Genomic DNA, 22483 nt, shown 5'->3' on the forward strand with positions numbered 1-22483 from the left:
CAGTCCATCAGAGTAGTTTATTAACCTAGTTAATGGAGGAAAAATTCACCAACCTTTGGACCCTGATAGATGTGAAGAACATCTGGAGTACAGTGGTGCCGCAGGGTTCTGTCTTTGACTGGTCCTTTTCAAGCCAAATCGGTTTCACTATCTTTCTCCCCCCGTTTAAGTGTGTGACTGCCTATCACCTTCACAAGGGACATGAGTATCATGCTCTTTGCAGAGACAGAAGCCAGCTGAGCTTTATAATATCTTACTTTCCTTACCTGCAAGATACATGTCTGGTGAACAATGGTTATTTACATTAGAATTAAATTTAAATGACTTTTAGGGGACACGCTGGGTGCTTAATTTGTACTCTGGCTTCCGTGTGGCTTATATATGCACCTTTGTCTTCACCTGTTTTCTGTGTAAAATTGGGTTTTAATACCCGCTTAGACTGATCAGATTATCATTCATATTAACTGAGTAAGCAATATGTTAAATTCCTAGCAATATTCCAGGTTAAACTGACAGTCTGTAGAATAACAGCATGTACTCTTTATATTACATTGCATCAATGATGTCTAGATCTACATGTCAAAACCCAGTCGAGTTGAAAGGAAGACCACTCAGGACAATAAAATGTCACTTTTTCCAGTTAAGCATTTGTAGTATTTTATGCCATGTGTGGCTGAACCATTTAGGTTGGGTGGTGGTTTGTTCAAACTACTATTTGTTGTTATGCTCTGTCCCTTTTTATCATTGTAAAGTCCTCCCAACTCATCCATCACCTGGAGTCAGTGGTGCTATTGTAAATATTGGCTCAGACCGAGGTAAACTGAGTGAGAAATTAATTTTTGTAATATGGATGGCTGTAGCGACAATCAAAGAAGCTAAGATGTCACCATGGTAAAATTCAGAAAGTCTTCACTTCAATGTCTTTCCAACATGTTAAGTGCAGTTGTGGCACTTTCATGTCTGACTGGGGTTCATTAAGACCACAGGTTAGATCCACACCTGCTTGGTTATCTGTCAGTCTTTAAATGCTATCTGTACTGTATACAAACAGTTCAGAGTTCATCATTTTTTTTTTTTTTGTTTCTAGTGACATGGTTTTTGACCACAGAAGCCTTTAGTAACCTTCAGTAAAATAAGCTTAAGAAACAAATGAATAAACAAAATTGTGCTGTTTTTCTTGCATATCTGATGCACTCATCCAGACAGTGCCATTTTTGGAAGAAAGGACAGGCTCTTACAAATCCTGTAGAGCAGCTAATGACAGACGTTGTAGAGTGAAGGTATATTTGCCATGCAAATTTGTCTGGTGATTGGCACTCACTAGTGTTGCAATCTCACTGTCTATATTTCTGTTTGTCAGACTCTTGTCCAAAGCAACATATAAGTGAGTCAGATACAGGAAGTAAGAGGTTGGCTGAGTTACACTGGCTTCTAGGCTGAGCTTCCAATAAGTGGCCAGTAACAAAAACAAGAATTGGCAACCACACAAATGATTACAGGAAGACAAGTTATGTTACTTGGAGTATTTTGTTTCAATGGACAACTTGTTTTTTTATTATACATTTTCATAACTGATTTATGAGCCATCATGCCTTTGGCAGAACAGTTACTATAGAAGGTGCGGATCAGTTTGACTGGTAGTTCTGGATCATGTTTGGAGGTCTGCCAACGGGAAGTCAGCGCAGCTTATCAAGAGCCTTGTTTTTGTTTTCACAGCACTCTCTTTTTGTTGGGGGGGGGGGGGTGGTGAAGACCTTTATGTACTATGCTGTTTCTGTGACTAAGCTTATCAAATTGCTGTGCGATGAATGTCAGTCAAACTGCACATGCGTGTATCTGCAAATATTTTTATGGTGGGCTGTCTGTCTCTGGGTACTTTGCTTTCCTTCCACACCCCAAAGACATGCAGTTGGGCTGAACTCGAGAGTTAATACGCTGTTCTTGGTATGTGAATGAATGTGTTTGATTACCTGCCTTAAAGACTACGTTACATCACAGTTACATCACAGGGACCCTGGCCAAACATGCGCTTTTAGTGGTTTGCTTGTTCAGGTGTTTATTTTTTTACCAGACAGGTAATTTTTCATATAATGGAGATTAATCCTCTTAATATTATTTTTTAAAACTAAGGTGGAGGAAACACTAAAGATGTTTAGTGTAATTACATAATGTAATATAATGGTAACATAATGGTGTGTGGCTCACCACATGGGCTAAGCCTCTGCGCTTGTGATCAGAATGTCGCTGGTTCGAGGCTGGCCTCAGCAGAACAGTCACATGTCTATGTACCTTTGAGCAGGGCCCTTAACCCTGAGCTCTCTGTGCTGCCCCCTAACTGTGACCCCCAAGCTTGTTCTCACCTGTATGGATAACAAAAAAATCAGGGATGTTCCCTCAGCAGAGGGTATGTTTACAGGCAGATCGCTAGTCCATCCCATGGAACCACCACATAGTCACACATGGATGTTTCTGAGACAGTAGTTCACCCAACCAGTAGGTCTTTGCACCATAACAGGAAACTCACACAAGTAGAGAGAAGCTGTGTGAAATTGCTCTAACCCTCTTGGGGATTATGATGAAGAAACAAAATAAGCTACGTGTATGCCGTTACCTAGAGGGAGAATAATACTGATGCACAGTCCGTTTCACTTGGTCATTTTTGCCTCTATAGCTGAAAGTGATTTTAGCAATTTCACATTAATTGATTATTCATTCTACAAACTCTGCAGCAACAAAACTATTTTTATCATTTAGAAAATATCTTACTTTACTCTTTTATCCAATGTGGAACCCGATGGATTTAAGTTTGAAAATGGTTCTCGACGGTGTCCTCTGTTATTTCCCTCCAGTCCATGAAGAAGTAGGTGTACTTCGCCTATGGTATAGGCGTGTTTCTGGTCTGCAGTGGACTGGCATCCGCTCTGGGCAGTGGGCATGTTTACCACCACTCAAGCCATGCAATTGTGTGGGAACCCCCTGTAGGCCGCAAACAGTTACTACACTATGGTGGGGATGGGCCCCTAAGTGACTTTGACTAGGTTGTTGCTTTTTACAGGGGTGTCATTAGAAATTTTGGGCCTGATGAAAACATATCATTGGGCCCCCAACCCATATTATGTTACCAATTTTTTAGGGCCCCTGTCACTCGTCCTAACTGCCCCCCCCCCCCCCCCCATTACGGCACTCTTGTCATTGCCATTTTTCTATGCTGACCCAGCAAGCCGTTGAAAAATAGAAATATGCAGTATTAAAACACTTTTATGCTGCTTAGAATTAAAACGCGTCTAAATGACCGTGTTTTATAACCAATTTTATAGAGATTTGTAACAGAATATAAATATTACATGGAAAATAAAATAATCTCTTTAATTTTGAAGAAGTATTATTAATTGGAATTAGGATGTTGTCACGGAATTGCGCAGGAGGAAGTAATATCTTCGCCCGACTACGCACAGTGCTACGCTAGACCGCTCTTAACAACCTTCGCCGCGCTGCTTTCCTGCGAACTGAGCAGCAGCGAGTACGGGCGGCGAGAATCGGGACACCCTTGCCTAGACATGCCTAGACCCTCATCCTTTCTTCGTACATAATGTCTTTGAACAGCTTATATTTAATTGACTTACAATCTGCTGTAGATATTTTGATTCGGTTATTTTTCTCCATTGAGAGATTGTTCGGCTGTTGTTCAGCTAAATAGAAGGTCTGAAGGTCTTTTGTCCATAAATCGGTAAGTAAAAATTGAATTAGAATCTGACCGGTTACTGCTTAATTATCGTTTAAATACAGCACGCTGTCTACTTGCGGACAGGAATTCACGTCTTATTAATTTAGCTTATTAACATTTGACGTTATGTAGTGTTTTAAAACGTAGACCGGGGTATATGATGTCTCACATCTATGTCATTGGGAGTCGGTCACTGTGACTTTCTCCGTCTTCTGGAGAATCCAAAATATAAGGTCCGCCAACATGGTAACTGATAACTCTAAGACGGTCTTCAAGTGTGTGTGTGTGTGTGTGTGTGTGTGTGTTTGTGAGAGAGAGAGAGAGACAGAGAGAGTGATATGGGGACAGGTTGTTTCGTGCCATAACTGGTACATAACTTACCCATAACTCGTATAAATATTAGTTTCCAATGCGTAATACATAGAGGTCAACTAATAAAGATATTTCAAGGGGGATGGGGGGGGGGGGGGTGCGGTGGGTCACCGACAAAATGTACTGAGTATATTGGAGGGCGGGGGGCGACGAGAAATTTAGTGCGCACTGAATTAACGCAGATCAGTGGCACACCGTTTAAGTTTGTTGAATTTTAGTTGTTTAATTACATTTACGTGACTATCACCTATTTCACCGATGCCATTTTCTCACCAGATTAAAATGTCATGTTAGGCTATAGGCCTACTACAGTTTATTCTTTCTAATTTCTCCGAGTTAGTGATAAAACGTACAGTAAGGTGAAACATAGTATTCCACCTGAAAAAATCTGTAAATAAAATCAGAGTTTTTATTCTAATTAGATTAGAATAATTAAAATATTAATTTACAGTGTATTTGAAAGAAATTGGTCGAATATCTTTTTTCTATTAATCATCGTTATATTAACCTTAGCTATGTCCTTGTTAAACAGAGCATGTTTACACTCACCTAAAGGATTATTAGGAACACCATACTAATACGGTGTTTGTCCCCCTTTCACCTTCAGAACTGCCTTAATTCTACGTGGCATTGATTCAACAAGGTGCTGAAAGCATTCTTTAGAAATGTTGGCCCATATTGATAGGATAGCATCTTGCAGCTGATGGAGATTTGTGGGATGCACATCCAGGGCACGAAGCTCCCGTTCCACCACATCCCAAAGATGCTCTATTGGGTTGAGATCTGGTGACTGTGGGGGCCATTTTAGTACAGTGAACTCATTGTCATGTTCAAGAAACCAATTTGAAATGATTCGAGCTTTGTGACATGGTGCATTATCCTGCTGGAAGTAGCCATCAGAGGATGGGTACATGGTGGTCATAAAGGGATGGACATGGTCAGAAACAATGCTCAGGTAGGCCGTGGCATTTAAACGATGCCCAATTGGCACTAAGGGGCCTAAAGTGTGCCAAGAAAACATCCCCCACACCATTACACCACCACCACCAGCCTGCACAGTGGTAACAAGGCATGATGGATCCATGTTCTCATTCTGTTTACGCCAAATTCTGACTCTACCATTTGAATGTCTCAACAGAAATCGAGACTCATCAGACCAGGCAACATTTTTCCAGTCTTCAACTGTCCAATTTTGGTGAGCTCGTGCAAATTGTAGGCTCTTTTTCCTATTTGTAGTGGAGATGAGTGGTACCCGGTGGGGTCTTCTGCTGTTGTAGCCCATCCGCCTCAAGGTTGTGCTTGTTGTGGCTTCACAAATGCTTTGCTGCATACCTCGGTTGTAACGAGTGGTTATTTCAGTCAAAGTTGCTCTTCTATCAGCTTGAATCAGTCGGCCCATTCTCCTCTGACCTCTAGCATCAACAAGGCATTTTCGCCCACAGGACTGCCGCATACTGGATGTTTTTCCCTTTGCACACCATTCTTTGTAAACCCTAGAAATGGTTGTGCGTGAAAATCCCAGTAACTGAGCAGATTGTGAAATACTCAGACCGGCCCGTCTGGCACCAACAACCATGCCACGCTCAAAATTGCTTAAATCACCTTTCTTTCCCATTCTGACGTTCAGTTTGGAGTTCAGGAGATTGTCTTGACCAGGACCACACCCCTAAATGCATTGAAGCAACTGCCATGTGATTGGTTGATTAGATAATTGCATTAATGAGAAATTGAACAGGTGTTCCTAATAATCCTTTAGGTGAGTGTATATGACATTAACTTAAAAATGACACCACCTGAAACGTGTTCTTGTGGCTACATTTATACTATGTTTAGTGCTTATTCTGTGGGTGTCTTTACACAGAAACTTACACGGTAAGTATATGTAGCTTCTGTTATGTAATCCTCCTTACATTTTGTCAATGAATGATTTTGGTGGTTAATGTCTGTCCATTAGTTGTTTGATTACTCACTCACTCTCTGTCTCTGTCTCTGTCTCTCTCTCTCTCTCACCCTCTCTCTCTCTCTCACCCTCTCTCTCTCTCTCACCCTCTCCCTTTCAGGCAACAACCAGAATCCTGGATATTTGGTGTCATGTTTCAGGACGTTGAAGCCAAGTCAAATTTTTGCGGGTGTTATCACACTTCAGTGGATAACATCTCCCTTTATACTAGAAGGTAGTAGGAGCCGGTCTTGTTCAGTGGAAGACTTCCAAGACAACAGGACGGCTCATGTTATGGTATACATGCACCATGCTTGTTTAAAGTAATGTCTTAGACCTCCAGGAATCAGGTGCCTCAGACAGACTAGGCAAAAGAGCGAGGCAGCCCTACCTGTTTGAGTCTTGGCTGCAGGGACGACTCTGACAGCATGAGTAGGCTGGCAGTCCACCTCTGCACACTTGGCTGTGTGCTGCTCTGCTCCGCTGCCGTCCTCCTGGAAACGATTGAGTTGGACCACGAGACTCATCTTACCTGTTCACAGGTAAGTTCTGAGTTTTAAAAGCCCTATCCATCATTCCATTGTTGATATGCTTTTAAATGCTTCGAGATTATAAATCTCACATTTTTCTCACCTTAGGCTTAGGTGGTGACTGCAAAAATTTCACGATTGTTATGTTTCCTTTTTAATTTAATCATTAAATTTTTTTTTGCAAGCATCCATCCACCCATGTCCAGTGTTTAGTTCTTATTGAGTAAATATGTCTTTGAGTACCACGGACCTGCACCTTTCTTGGGCCTGGCTCTGGATTATTGAACATGTTTGACATTCATGGATGGATGCATGGATAGATGGATGGATGGGTGGATGGATGGGAAAAGACTCTTTACTCCGGTCTAAAAGAAGCTTGAGCTAACAGCAATACTGTGAAGAGTGTACAGAGTTTCCTACCCACAAATAACCTAAACAAAGCTTGATTTTGTTTCTCTCTCTCTCCGGTGGTGCGTTTTTCAGACTGACTCATTGACTCATTTGCCTACTTGTATGAGATGTGATGTTGGTTTGCATGCAGGCGTGCGGGGGGGGGCGAGGAATGTGCGCATGCATGTGTGTATGCATTGTGGTGCTTCTTTGTTAGCGTGTGTGCATTTGCGTGTAGCTGTGTGTGAGCATGTATGTGCGTTTTCTTTTTGCCTGTCCCTCTTGGTGGTCAACTGGTGAAATCCACATCCGGACAGAAACATAATTGAGTTTGCACCATACGATTTTACCCCTCTCTGGCCAGTGAATTTTATACGAATTTCATCAACGGGGACCCCCGCGTAGGTATTTTCAGATGTAGTGGACCTTGACTTTTTGTTCCTAATGATGGAATTTGGCCCAGGGGGGAAAATAGTTGGGGGCCGCTGTTCTGTAGCAGTATGCGCGTACCCGTGTGTGTGCGCGCGTCCGCAGAAACGTGCAAACAGATACATAAACATTTACAAAAGTTGTAGGTTTAGTTCTTTAGTGTAATATCAAAATCTACCAGCTTTCCAGTTGTTTTAGAGATCTTGTCCCACAGAATATTCTCGTAGAATACCTTGCAGGAATGAACCAGAATCGCTGACAGGTAGGGAGGTGGCCACAGCAGAGTTTTGCATAACTGACTAATATAAAAATGGGAAGTCAAATGTTTACTGAACAGAACAGATTGCTGTGTATTACCTGTGTAATACCTTTGTTTTTATAGTTGAATTATTTTGCAGACTTTTATGGTGATATGCAATACAAGGAATAAAACCATTATTACATAGGCCTGTTGTTACTAACAGAAGACTAAAAATCGCAACATAAAATTTCTTACTGCAACATTTATTTGTTTGTGCATTTATTTTATGATTAATATCCGACAAAGGGGTTATTATAGGAATGAAAGAAATGAAGAAGTGAAAGAATGGGGTCATTCTGTCCTCCCTTTACTCATCCGACTGTTGTGATAGCGACGTGTTCCTCATTGCGTAGTGAGCAGCTAGCTCTGTTTATCACTGCTCGTTTATTATTAAAACCAAAATTAAAATTTTCAGCAAAATGACGTGATTGTGCGACGTTGTTGTTACTAATGTCAGTGGCTGTTAATAAGTACAGTCATCATGCTGTGACACCTGATTCATTGTCCCTGCCTTAGGACTTGAGTACAAGTGTAAAGAGCGAGGAGACACACTGATGGGATTTATGTGTTGCGCAGGGTCTTGTATACGGCTGTGCACGTGTGTGTGCCACAAAAATGCACTATTGTAAGTTTTGTGTCTCTAAAGCGTATCCAACCCAATGCAGTGACCATAACCGGCTGTAACTTGTCTCTTCACAGGACATACGTGAGTGCACAGTGAAGGGTGAGTGAAAGTTTGCTTTTGGCCTTGAGAGTGATTTGGCTGGACGCTGCTGGAGACACAGTTGGGCAGAGAGTGGTGTCACATGACGAGAAGCTGGTCATGTCATGCAGACAGAACTGTTTGAAATATCAGAAGGGACTTTTAAAAGGCTATTAAAAGACATGGACGTGTAAACAATGCCCAGCGCTTCACATAAAAGCTTTGTCTAAGCAGATGGGTAAAGGGATAATGCAAAACCTTCGATTTGCACACACATATGGCTGCTTCTGTGAATGAACGACCTTCAAAATTTGGACAGCTATTAGACAAAACCTAGTAGATACTCATCAATGATCTCTAAAAAAGGAGCATGTTTGTTCTGCATCACTGAGATCACATCAGTCGCTCTGTAGATGATTGTACGTGCGATAATACAAAGACATGTTTTCTGGAATCTGCTTGTTGACACCTAATAAATTAACTAGTAATTCACATCAGGTGCTCTAATCTTGGAATGTACACGGATGTGAAATACAGGGATTCACTAGGAAACACTGCCTTGCTGTATGTTACATATATCTGCTCTGAGACTGTGTCTATCCTGTGCTGTTCTGTAGATGGGGAGCAGCCTGGATATGGATCTGACCCTGTAGCAATATTGACACTGGAGCTGAAAGCTTTGTTGTGCTGCCATGACAGCCGGGACTGCAGACCCTGTGTAGAGATCTACCTTACTGTCAAAGGTACCCCCATCCCTGTGCTTCACTCAGCTTCACCTCCTCTGGCCTCTTCTGCTCATACCTGTATGCACGATACACTCATATGCTCCTCATCGACCACCAGGGTTGCTGTGCATCTGTTTGTCTACCTGTCTGTCTGTCTGTCTATCCACCTTTCTGTCCAGCCTACCAAACATGCATCATGTCTGACAGCTACAGACTGACTATTCGATTAAACAATTCACAAGTACTCTACACTGTCAGAATAAAAGGGTACAGCCCTGGTATAGTTTTGTGCCCTAAGGTACAAACCAAATTAATGTACCCCCAATGGTACAAAATGTTCCTTAAAAGGTACATTTACATACAGCTTATGGTACAACTGGCAGACCCTCGAGGGTACAGCCCCAGTGATAAGTAATTGTACCCTCAAAGGTACAAATTGGAACTTTTTTTCTGACAATGTGAAACATGTTCTCTGTGCATATCAACATGAGTACAACCCCCAATATTGTTCAAACAGCTCAGTGAGTGCTACTCTGTATTTGTATGACCAAGTTTTGTCGCCATTTACCTGCTTATATGGCTGCTTGCTGTCACGCCGAATAATCAAACAATGTCACAGTGTGTGTAGTCATATAGGCCCTTCCTTCATTCTTCTTGTCCAGCTCTAGGTTGTCCTGCATTGAGGACGGCCTTTTTGACTGTGCTGAAGGGAGCACATTCATTTTCTAGCTGCTTCGATGTTTTGAAAGCAGTATCAGTCACTTAAGCACACTTAAAGACTTCACACGTCTCCTTTCTCTAGGTGTCAAGTTGCTAATTTAGTGCCTTGTCCATTGTGCAGTGCAATCAAGCTCTCTTTAAAAAGAAAGTTTTTTTTGTACCTTACAAGGTGTTACGGCTTAATAGGATTGTCAGAAATGTTCTGTTGTCATGCCAAGGTTTTTATACATTTAATGCTCTGGTTAACTTCTAATAGTCTTTGCTGTCAACTTGACTTTCTTACAATTCGTTATCAGCTCTCGTTTCTGGTAGTGATTCAAAGCTCCACTGTACCAGGCACATCCATGTGCATGAGCGTGTGATGATTGTGAAACTACGTGCGCTCTGTCACTCATAGAACTCTATGAGTCTTATGCGGGGTCTTTATTCTCATTTATATTGCATCACATTAATCATTTCAAGCTGAAATGTACTTTATAGTGGCCTGATTATTTTTATTGATGGAATGTCATTAGTGGGGGTGGGGCTGACAAAAGGCATAGACCAGAGATGTATGTACCTGTGACCACCCTAGTCATTTGTGTGATTGGTGGTAATGCTAGTGCCCCCTATTGGTCCCTTTGTATTGTAAACTCTTAGCTAATGATGCTCAAGGCAGCCATATCGTCTCATGCTTGATTGGTGCATTGTCTGCTACAGGGTCCTATGGTGAATCAGAGGGATCAGGGGGACACAGCGATGAGTACGGCGCCACCGTGAGGGACACGGGAAGTGGGAGCAATGACAGTCAACCCAGCTCCCCCCCCCACCTGTCAGGTCTGAGTCAGAACCTGCCTCTGCTGCAGCTGTCTCACTCTTCACATAATTGTGTGGGTGGTACGCGTGGGGGTGTATTAAGCACACCCTTACTGTTTGCTGCCTCTTTCTTTTTTATAGTTCTGTCCTTCGTAGTGTGTCACACCACTGCGAGCTCTATCAGTGTATGCAAGATAATAGAGTTCACTCTGAGCCCTGCTGCACTGGAGGACCCCGATGAGCCCGAGGTAAACACAGTTACTACTAATCTACTCACTGCTCATAATTCTATGAAGTGTACCCAAGTCTCTGTGTACACTACGTGGCTCTTCAGACTACAAGAGTGTTATTTATACATAAATTATATTTCTGGTAGTGCCGAGTGTCTAATTTGCACTTTAGTTTGCACTTGAGCTTATAGCTCTTGAGTTCCTCTCTGCTCCAGATGTGGCTGTCCCTGGTGGTATCTGATAAATTGGCCTTCGGAAGCCATCTGTTTGTGTCCGTCCAGGCTGTGAACAAGAGCATCGTGTTGCCCTCTCAGCAAGAAGGTATGATCACTCCTTTCTTCATAATATGTGACAGGGAAACATTAGCAAAGCCCCTGATGTCATTTTGATTGGCCGACAGAAGGCTGCGAACTGTTATGCTAAGAATTCTCAACACTTAATTAACTGTAGTGCCTGGTATTAGGAGAGCTGCTCTAGAGCTTATACCTGTCTATTAAGTTATTAAGTTATTGTGGGAATTGCTGCCATTCTGGGATGTGAAGAAAACAGAGCCCGATGAATTAAAAACACAGAACTTCCCCTCTTTCCCTCTCAGTCTGCTTCACAGACCACAGGGAAATTGTGAAAGAGTGTGATGGTAAGTGGCCACACTCACATTTACTGTTCACCAGTTGTCAGGATCAAAGGTGAATCTGCATGCTTGTAATTTAACCTGGCAGGGTTAATTATTCCAAAAAATTATTCATTGTCATAATGGCATTTTGATGTTGCTAATGTTGTGATTAAATAATTAGATTTATAGACAATAAGTACTAAAAGCTGCGATAATTATGTACCCTGGTAGCTCATGCCATATTTACCAAAACATGTAACATCCTACTTTTCACCCAAGAAGTTCACACTCCTTCTGAGCATTTTTTTCTGCCTGCTGATTGGGTGGTTTGCCTGTCAGTTCCAAAGCTGCACACTGTGATTGACTGGACGAAGGAAGTGGCCATAGTGTACCTGGCCAATGAGGACAAAGACACCTCGGCTTCACTGTCCATGTGTCTGAAATACGAAGAAACAGGAGATTGCATATATCAAAAATGGGTCAGTTCTGTCCTTTAATCCTGAGACCTTGTTCTGTGGCAGAATTTTCTGCAGATTATCTTTACTTTGGTGTTTTCTGTTTGCAGGATCAAAAAGAGAATTTTTCAATTCCGTTACATTCTGTTACTCCCTGTCTTTGTATTCAGGTACTGTAACCTTCTAATGATTTCTATAGTGTGTATGATTAGACCTTAGTAATCTGAAGTTATATGGCCTTTTCCAGAGATTGATACTCCACAAGTCAGAACATGCAGTATATTGTGGAAAAGACTAACTGGTGCAAGTTTTATGTTTTTTTACAATATGTTTTTTTTTAACACACACTGTTCCTTCTCCCTTCTGGAATAAGGCATGGTGGATGAAAATGGATGCCTTGCGTGTGAACAGCTGTCCGTTCAGTGACCTCAAAGGTAAGAGCTTTGTCTGCTTAGTAACTTTTCGGCTGGTTCAGTTACCAAACAGATCTGGCCAAGAGTAAAGCAATGAAATCGTAACAGAAAACCTGATGTGTTCATGGTGTATGTTTGTCATTAAACAACCATCAGAAAGAGACCTGGACATATTAAATGTTTCATGGGCATTATACTTTTCTCCTAGAGTTTTTCAACAACACCTGGAAAAACGTCTCGCTGTTTGTGGAGCCCGTTCAGAGCAATGGGGGTGACACAGTGCTCACTTGGAATCTTAGCTCCCCCTGCAGGGTGGAGGCTGAGCTGTGGTTGTGTGAAAAGACAGTGGAAGGAGCTCTGCGCGGCTGTAAAGAGATGCAGGGCTCCAGGGTGCGTTTGAGGAAAGACCAGGACTTGGAATGGTCTGTCAGTTCCCGAGAGTATCTGGTATGTGTTTAAATGAGACTTTTAAATGCACCAGCCAAGCGGCATTGTTTTTACGAACAGTTGCTTTCAATGACCTATTCTGGCTATAAAAAATACGTCGGCTTCGATTCATTTATGAATTTCTCTTTATTTATTTCCTCATCTCACTAAGTTTGGAAAAGAAATAATGAGTTAAAATGATTACTGGTATCTGTCTTACATCTGGATTACCCTGCAGAAGTAAGGACATAAATCAAAGTGGATCATTATACAGGAGAGGTCAAAAATACTGTATAACATAAGATAACAATATCACACACATTTAACCAAACCCCTATAGTGGCAGCACAGTCGGTTTGTTTTGTCCATTGCCATATGCCGCTCACATGGTAAAATATGTCTGCTAACGTCCACAACGTCTGCTTCGGACGTCTCTCGCTAAATTTGATTAAGGCTCTTATGGGACCTCGTACATAATTATGAGGGAGTGGACGTCACTCAATAGGACGTAAGTCGATTGATGACAGTATGTGCTTTAATCTGAACATTTTGGCATCTGGTGACATCTGTCAACCTTTGCAGGGAAAAGGAGAATTTATTGATGTACTTCCCCATCCCATGCTCTGCGTAGCGGTAAGATTCTCTTTCCTGTTTGTCTAAATTCTGGATTGTGGGTTCGTTAAGCTGAGTCTAACCACTCCCTGGCTTTCTGCGCAGGCAAAAATATACAGGATGAGCGGCGTGTTGGCCATCCAGTGTCCTTTTGCAGGTGGGTTTGCAAGTCTCATCTTCTAATGCAGTGTTTCCCAATCTGGTCCTCAGGGACCCACAGACAGTCCACATTTTGAGCTGGGGGGGGGGGGCAAAAAGTTGACTGTCTGGCAGGGAGCTCAGAGGGAGCAAAAACATGGACTGACTGTTGGTCCCTGAGGACCAGATTGGGAAACACTGCACTAAAGCTTAGGGCAAGTACTTATGAAGGTACATAATTGCATTTTAAACTATGTGAAGATCATTTCATATACCAGTGTTAACATGATGTTTTCTTAAAGACCTAAGAAAACAATGCTCACACTACACTACACAGCTTAGTATGTCACATAGATCAATGGCTCTCAGTGTGATACACTCTGCACAAAAACTAACTCTTACACTACACCCTTCCAGCCCCTAGGAGGAACTGGACTCTACTGGTCCTTGTTACCTTACTGCTAATTTGCCTGATCGTCCTTGTAGCCCATGTGTTGCATGGCAGCCTCAAAGGTGAGTGAGTATGGTACATTTACGTCCATTGTCTGAGTGCCAACTGCACACACTTGTGCAGTGATCATGCATTATTATATACAGAGTAATTAACCTTAAGGCACTGTGGAAAAACATCTAATTTTGTTCCTATGGTTACTTTCTACACTATTTTGCAGAGATTGCACATTAGATAATAAAAACTGATTTGGGCTAGATTACATGCATGTGCCGATGCTGTTTTTCTCTTTATGCTACAAGGATTTGTGTTTGCATGGCTTAAGACTATGTTCACGGTTGCATCTTACATATCACTCACCATTCTTCTTCAAGCATGTAGAGTTAACACATCCGTTGGAATTTACTTTCCATTGTGAAAAATGTACAGTATGCCAGAGGGCAGACAGTTCAAATCAGCCCAACAAACAGTCAACATGTGAATGTATGAATGGTCATCAATTTCAATGGACAATATTTATTATTTTATTGGACTTTCTGACCACAAGTCATGTGAAGGTTATATTTGACTAAGTAATTCATCTTAATTAACATTCCAAAAGATGATGATCAGTGATCATTTGGATGAATAAGGGGATTGTGTTCATCCTGGGTATGATAACTGCATCCAGCCCTGCAAACAGCCCTCCAACTTGCAGGGAAAAATTTGAGGGTTGGTGGTAGAATTAGCACCCCAGCCACCATAAAAACTTCACCCAGCTCCGACCAGGCAACAGGACACTTCTTTGCTGTCTACGGGGGTAGCACTGCCGCTGCCCCCCACAGGAAAGCCGCACATAACATGAAGAGGATGGGATGGGGGAAAAGCCCTTGGGAGCCTCGTTCCCGGGAGAGTTGAAACCACCGGAAAGCAAATGGGGGCAGACCTGTTGGGGATCAGAACTGCAGTGGAGCTGAGGTGTCACCCACTGCACGGCAGCTCTCGGGTTCTAATCTGAGGCAGAACCATGAGTCGGCACATGGAACATCTGACCATTTTCCTCTGTTGTTGGAGAAGCTTCGTAAACTCTGCATTTCAGTGGCATGTTATGGACCAGGGCAAGGCATGATGCAGGCAGATAGGAAGGTGGAGGACCCACTTGCGACTGACTTGACAAAACGGGGCTCATTAGAACAGAAAAACACTAGAAATACAAAAACAAAACCAGACCACGAGGGGTTAAAACTGAAAAGGATAACTAAGGCTAAACAACAACAAGATGAGGGTTACCAGGAGCAGGAGGCTAGCAACTACTAGGAGAATGAGACAGAACCTGACAAGATTCAGGCTGTTTGTAATGAGTTTGCACAGGGTTTGTGTGAGGAGCTTGCAGACTTGGGTTCGACTGCCGATTCTAATCTGATGTGGGAGACCTTCCATGACAAGGCCCTGAAGTTTGCAGAGGGTTGTGTTGGTGTTGCCGGTGTTCCCAGAAGGAGGTGTTTTGTCTCGCAGGGCACCCTGGATATTATTGAGAGTAGTCGCAGTGCATGGCTAGATGGCAACTCTGTTCTGTACGGGGAACTGAGAAAGATGGCTGTATGGGCTCTAAGGGCAGATAAGGAGGCATTTGTTAGAGGGATCTGTGAGCAAGTAACACACCATCTATGGTCTAGCGACCCATGTCCTGCTTACAGAGGAATCAAAGCATTATGCACGTCCAAATCTGTCCTCGGCACGTGATGACATTGCAGTTGTAACCTGCTGGGTGAGCTACTTTGAGCAGCTGTTTAAAGCTGATCCTCCTGCTAGAACTTTGCTTCCATTTGGGAGATGGGCATCATCCCAACTGACTGGAAAATGGGACTTATCCCTATCTGGAAAGGGAAGGGTGATCGCCTGGATTTCAGCAGCTACAGGGGGTTAGCACTGCTCTCAATGCCAGGTAAGGTCTTTGCTCGGGTCATCCTGAACAGGTTCCGTGATCACTTGTTCGCCTACCAGTGACTGGAACAATTTGGTTTTACGACTAAGAAGTTTACCATAGACCACATCCTGGCACTGAGGGTGTGAATATTGGCAAAGTTTCTTTGCAGCCTTTGTTGATTTTCATAAAGCATTTGATCATGCTGCCCTGTGGGACATCCTGAGACTTCGTTGGATTCCCTCAAAGTTGTTGAACGTTATGGTCAGCCTGTATACCTGTACTGTGAGTGCTGTGCAGAGTTGAGCCAGAACCTCTGTGTTCTTCCTAGTTGCTTCTGGGGTTCATCAGGGGTGTGTTCTTGCTCCTACTCTGTTCAGTGCTTTCATGGACTGGGTGTTGGGTAGGGCCGTTGGGTCAAGTAGTTGTGTGCCATCGGTTGGTGAAGAAAGATTCACTGATCTTGATTTTGCCGACAATGCTATGATCTTCACAGAGTCAATGGAGGCTCTGATTGGGGCTCTCGAGAGACTGAACGAGGAGTCTGAGTGTCTGGGCTTGTGAGTGTCCTGGATAAAAACCAAGTTCCAAGCCTTTAGTGACCTCATGGGTACAGCCATCAACAGTGTGTCTGTCTGTGAAGGGGATGTCAACTGCCTGTGACTTTGGGGGAGCATGGGGGATCATGCAGTCGCTGGAAAAGGGTGTGTGGCGATCCTAATATCTTTGTAGGAGGATGAAGGTCCAAGTCTTTAGAGTCCTGGTGCTCCCTATTTTGCAGTATGGCTATTCAGTGGACGCTATTCAGTGAACTGAGATGAAAACTTAACTCCTTTGGTACAGTGTCTTTTTGGAGAATCCTTGGGTACTGCTGGTTTGACTTTGTGTTGAACGAGCAGTTGCTCAGGGAGTCCCGAATGAGGCACATTACCTGCATTATGAGGGAGCATCAGTTTCGGTACTACAGCCATGTGGCAATTCCCTGAGTGATTCAGCTCACAGGATCCTCATTGCTGAGGACCCAAGCAGCCGGACCAGGTCAAGGGGACACCCACATAACACCTGGCTGCGGCAGATGGGCGGCCATTTCTGGAATGTAGGACTGGATTGCGTGCCAGTCTGGCTAGTTGCCAACCGAGATCCATGTTTTGTCATATGGTGGGTGCAGCATTACATTGTACCAGTGCATGCAACCCAACCAGACTTGTTCATCACATTCTCATCATCTCTGCACCCATGCACAATCTACACAATTCTTGCACAATCATGACACCTGTGCCATTCCAGGAAAATGTGGCATGTGACATGAAATCTTTTGTTCTGAGCCATACATGCACTATCCCATTTGTGTACTTAGCCTCACCTATTGTAAATGTCACTTTCACCCATGTGTCTCCTGCCTGAGGGGACAGACTTATCTAAAGGTTATCTGACTAATATCTGGCCCTGTACTGCAGGGTCTTCCTGTGGTTTTCACTGTTTGATTGGTGTGTAGGCTTGCTCACCAGAAAGTAGCATGATGGTCTCCTGTAGCTTTGGGCTAGCAGTGCGTGCTAATCGAAATCACGACTGGCATGCATTTTGCCATGATGAGCTGCAAGGGAGCTTGATTTTATTGGTATGCACAGGTGGCTCCATGCTGAGTGAGCTGCTATTTGCTGTGGTTTTGATGGTATGTAACAAAAGCTTCTTTTTCATGTTACTGTAGAAACCACTGTACCAACAAAACTCTTGACAACAGCTTTGCCGTTGGGCTGCAAAATATGATACTTTTGATAAACGATTAATCCTGTGATCAGATCATTGACTAATCAGTTGACCCAAAACACAGGGTTTAAATAAAAGCACAAATGCTTTATCCAAAAAACATCAAGGGATATTTTTAAGCCACACTCATAATAAAAACTTCAGTGTAGAGAATTTCTGTTTAAAATGATAAAGTGGGATAGAAACAAATATCTTCTGTCTCCAGCATATTAAGCTTGCTATGAATTGAACTTTATATTGTGATATATGGTATTTTGGCAGTATTTTCAAAAGCAAAATTCAAAAGTGCAACAAATTGATGACAGCATTCATTCTCAGCTATTTTTATCACCAAGTATTATCAACGTTATTGATTATTTGTTGCAGCTGTACTTTGCAGTATCAGTGCCAAATGAGAACTTCTCGCCATTAACCTCTTATAAACCCTGTCTATACCTCTCAACACCACGATGCCTATCCATCAGATATTTAGTACACACTTTGGTAAAAAGACCATAAGACATATTCCTAATTTTTCCCCAAACTCAAATGACCAGTTGTACCTCAAGTAACACAGGATTCATGCATGGAACCTCATTAGTAATGAAAGGAGGTCTGCGGATCTGGCATTCCGCATTAAACCATAAAGGAACCCCCACATTAGAAAGGAAATGTAATGCTGTGCTAGTTCATTATATGGTTCAAATAAGAAGCATTTCTGCAGGCATGAAAATTACATGAATTCCTCTTAAAATACAGTTTACATCTTCCCATGCTGGTAACATTGACAGACTAAATGATCGGGGCTTTGTCCGTGTCCCTTGCATATAAAGTTAAGATATTTTGGGAATGTGCTCAGAGTTTATGACTCCTCCTTGATAAAGAACAGACATTCAGATGGAATGGGGCACCAGCTTTCATCATTGTGTTTCCTGCAAAAAGAAAAGGACAGAGGAACAAATCAAGCCTCAGTTCTCTATGGGCTGGAATATGAGTATGAGTAACTGTCTCTGTTAACGCAGAATTCATTTCTAGTAGACATTACCACCCAGCTTCCTTTGAAACATCTTGAACTTTAGTTTTAATCCTATTCTGGGCAGGCAAATTAGTCCAGATGTTTCAAGACAAACACAAAGAAAAACAGGACACAAAGGGATAAATCACAAATAAAGAGAGAACGAGGGGGCAAACAAACAGGGAAAAATACAAATTAACTAAAGGAACCACAAAGAAACACAACTGGGTGAACCAGGGAGCAGGACTAGGAAACCAAGCAGAGCTTCAAACACACAGTGACATGAACAACAGCTGAGTAGGGAAATGAACACAGACAGGCATTTAAATACACAGCTAATGAGGACTAACAAGGGGCAGGTGTGGACCATCAAAAACGTCAACCAATCAAGGCCATGGAACAAGAAGACATAGGTGAAGCAGGAGGTGAGCATTTGCTGGCCAAAAGGGGATAAGAGACATAGAACAGGGTTGGCCAGGCACCGACCCTGACTCCATTGTAACTGATATATAAAATCAAGCACCTAGCCATGCTTTCAGGTTTACAAACATTCGGTAAAGAATGGGTCATCCTATGGAGCTCAGTGAATTCAAGTATGGTGCTGTCATAGGATGCCACCTTTGCAATAAGTCAGTTTGTGAATTTTTTTCCCTGCTAGATATTCCTAAGTCAACTACAAGTGGTATTATTGCAAAGTGGCAGCTTTTAGCAGAGGTGGAAATTTCAGGCCCAGAAAGTAAAAATCCAGTCCAAGATTTTGCTTCAACCAAGCATCTGAATTCTCTGTGTCTGTGACTGTTTAAGCTAAAATGGTTGGTTGAAACAAAATCTTGGACTGGATTTTTACTTTCTGAACCTGGAATTTCCACCTCTGGCTTTTAGGAACAATAGAAACTCCTGAGGCGCACAGTGCATAAACTCCAGACTTTATCTGGCATTAACTCCAGCACAGAAACTGTGTGCCGGGAGCTTCAGGAATGAGCTTCAGGAATGAGCTTCCATGGCCGAGCAGCTGCATACAAGCCTCGCATCACCAAGGACAATGTCAAGCATTAGATGGAGTGCTGTAAAACACACTACTCCTGGACTTTAGAGCAATGTAAACGTGTTCTATGGAGTGACAAATCACGCTTCTTTGTCTGGCAGTCTGATGGACGAGTCTGGGTTTGGCAGATGCCAGGAGAATGTTACGTTGCTTGACTCCATTGTGCCAACTGTAAAGTTTGGTGAGGAGGGATAATGGTATGGGGGTGTTTTTCAAGGGTTGATCTAGGCCCCTTAATTTCAGTGAAGGGAAATCTTAATGCTTCAGCATACGAAGACATTTTGGACATTTCTGTGCTTCCAACTTTGTGGGAACAGTTTGGGGAAAGACCTTTTCTGTTCCAGCGTGACTGTGTCCCAGTGCACAAAGCAAGGTCCATAAAGATAACAGCCAGGTGTTCCAATATTTTTGTCCATATAGTGTATATATAATGGATCTTCTAAGATGGCTTATATATATCATACATTGAAAGGAAAGTTTAAGAAAAAAATAACAATTTGAATCTTTGCCTCATTTACCTGTTCTGCTGCAGAATTCTACAGTACAAAGGATAAATGATCATTTCTGTACGTCAGGGGTAGAAAATGGTACCTGAATATGTGCTGCTATAACAATAGTAAATATAATGAAATGTCAAGGATAATCATGTCAAGTAATGGCTGCTTTTATCCTTCTTGGTAACCACGGAGCTTTGATTGTCAGCGGCTCCTGTCGGGCTTGGATTTAAACACACCTTTATTTGGCCAATCCCCTGGCTCCTCCTCCTTTCTCTCTCATGAAGGGCCACTCAGCGTGAGCACTGACACGGACGCTGATATCCATATGAGCTTGATGCGCATTGAGGTGCATGTCTGCAAGGTGAATGAACATGGTGCCAGCTCACGTTCTCTTCCCCCGTCGCAGGAGATGCGGACCGGGGCCACGTGGTGCTGCTGTTCCCCCCGGACACGGAGCCGGCCTTGCCGGGCCTGGTGTACCGGCTGGGCTCCATGCTGTCGGCGGCAGGCTTCAGCGTGAGTGGGGACCTGTGGAGCCGAGGCGAGCTGTGTACCCTGGGAGCTGTGCCCTGGCTGCACGCGCAGCTGGAGAATCTGCAGCGGAAGGGCGGCAAGGCTGTGCTCATTGTGACGCAGACGGCCTGGGAGCTCGCTGAGGCCTGGCTGCAGGACACAGGCAGGCGGCCCTTCTCCCACCCGTACCCGGACGTATTTGTGGCGGCGCTGAGCTGCATTCTGGCGGACCAGCTGCAGGGTCTGGCCGGCAGGCGTTTCGCACTGGTGCAGTTCGACTCTCTGCCCCCTACGGCCCCAGCAAGTGGTCACCCTTTCCCCGAGCTCTTCCAAGGCCTGTCCCTGTACAGCCTACCCTCGCAGCGCTTGGACTTCCTGATGGAGCTGGTGGCGCCCTGTGGGTGGGCTGGCTCCTGGCTGGGAAGACTGAAGGCTAGGCTGTGGGTGTGGGCACTGGGCCTCTACAAGGCCAGGGGGCTGCATAGGCACTGGCTTTCCAGGCGCTTCCAGGGTGGCACCAGGTCATTACAAGGAACGCTGTGGGAGACAGCTCACCTGCGCCCTGGCCCCAGTGCCTAAGTGCCCTCCTCTGCCCCCGCTATCAGAGCTCTCCACCTGGATGAGAGCTAGCTGAGTGCCATGGACACATCCAGCCGGAAAAGGCCGTTTTTTACCCCCTAGTTGGACACACCTCGTCCTGAAACAGCCACTCTTTTAAATATTTGTATGTTTGTACATAGCCAAATGCAGGCAGGTTGACTTCTTCTTTTATATCCAAAACTGTATTATGATATTGTTTTTTATAAATGAGAATATTGGTATGATGATAAGTTGAAGGTTTGTCCATGAGCTATTTGTGTTGCCTTTCTGAAAGACTTTCAGTTTGTTGGCATCAACACTGAATCTCCTCGCAGTTTTTTCTTTTAGGGTTGGTAACTGAATTTAGATAATTGTCTACCAAGTGTAACAGCGTGTGCCAGTATCTTATACTGGGAAATCCTTATTGCCCGCAAGACATCTTTTGTTATTTGAAAAAGTAATTAGTATTACATTTTGTAACAGATTTTGTTGATTGCTCATGTTACTGTGAATGTACAGCGCTCAGATCATCTTTGTTTTGTCTTTTGTGCCTCTTTTGTTTGGCTGAAATGTGAGCAGGATCAGGTACTTTTGGAAACAGTAGGGAGATGCAGATTAACTGGGGAGTGAAAGGAAGAGGGAGGAATCTGCTGCCCAGACTCACACTATAGGGGAGCTGATAAGATACCCAGGTGACACAAGGAAAGCAAGCAAACTTCACATACACAGTGTGGGAGTCGTTTTTATTAAAATCTTATGTATCTATACACCATAGATAAGTCACACTTTTGGAATATATAGAATCAGCCCCGCTTTCAGACATAGCACTGCTAAAACTGGTGCTGTGCCACTGATGCAAAACATGGCAACACTAGTTAGTGGTTTTTTTGTTTTTTTTTGGGGGGGGGGGGGTAACGGGTGCCAGTACGCTAAAAATGATGCCCTATTTCTTGCCATATCAGTAACACACAATCCTTAAAATATTCTGGCCCATGACCAGATCCCACATCTGTATTTTAAAAATGTTCAAAAAATAGGGCTTCATTGTAATATTTAACCTTTCTGTTTGTGTGTGGCTACAGAACACACTGATACTAAATACACATCTTTTTCTTAAACAAAACCCATATATTTCCTGTCATTTGTTGGGGCCGGAAGGCTGGACATTCATCCTGAACAAGTGCAACTACGACCTAAAGCTTGCGTCTGGAAGAACCAT

At 43.2% G+C, this 22483-nt stretch overlaps 1 protein-coding gene across 1 annotated transcript; it reads left to right on the forward strand.

Annotated features, from left to right (window-relative positions):
* Positions 1 to 3476: 3476 nt before the first annotated feature.
* Positions 3477 to 22387, forward strand: LOC111847822 (interleukin-17 receptor C). Its single transcript, XM_023819371.2, has 16 exons — positions 3477 to 3727; positions 6157 to 6577; positions 8385 to 8409; positions 9006 to 9131; positions 10533 to 10649; positions 10770 to 10876; positions 11074 to 11179; positions 11454 to 11495; positions 11811 to 11950; positions 12037 to 12096; positions 12300 to 12360; positions 12548 to 12786; positions 13348 to 13398; positions 13483 to 13534; positions 13933 to 14028; positions 20579 to 22387. The coding sequence occupies exons 2-16, from the start codon at positions 6464 to 6466 to the stop codon at positions 21262 to 21264; spliced, it is 2022 nt and encodes a 673-aa protein (XP_023675139.1). The 5' UTR covers positions 3477 to 3727; positions 6157 to 6463; the 3' UTR covers positions 21265 to 22387.
* The last annotated feature ends 96 nt before the right edge of the window (positions 22388 to 22483 follow it).

Source organism: Paramormyrops kingsleyae, chromosome 6, assembly GCF_048594095.1.
Source record: "Paramormyrops kingsleyae isolate MSU_618 chromosome 6, PKINGS_0.4, whole genome shotgun sequence".
NCBI lineage: Eukaryota > Metazoa > Chordata > Actinopteri > Osteoglossiformes > Mormyridae > Paramormyrops > Paramormyrops kingsleyae.

Bases quoted from the DNA above. Each gene is read 5' to 3' on its own strand.
- LOC111847822 (XM_023819371.2), top strand. From the start codon at position 6,464: ATGAGTAGGCTGGCAGTCCACCTCTGCACACTTGGCTGTGTGCTGCTC. The intron at 10,650-10,769 runs GTCTGAGTCAGA...TCTTTTTTATAG, and splicing joins CTCCCCCCCCCACCTGTCAG to TTCTGTCCTTCGTAGTGTGT. The intron at 11,496-11,810 runs GTAAGTGGCCAC...TTTGCCTGTCAG, and splicing joins AATTGTGAAAGAGTGTGATG to TTCCAAAGCTGCACACTGTG.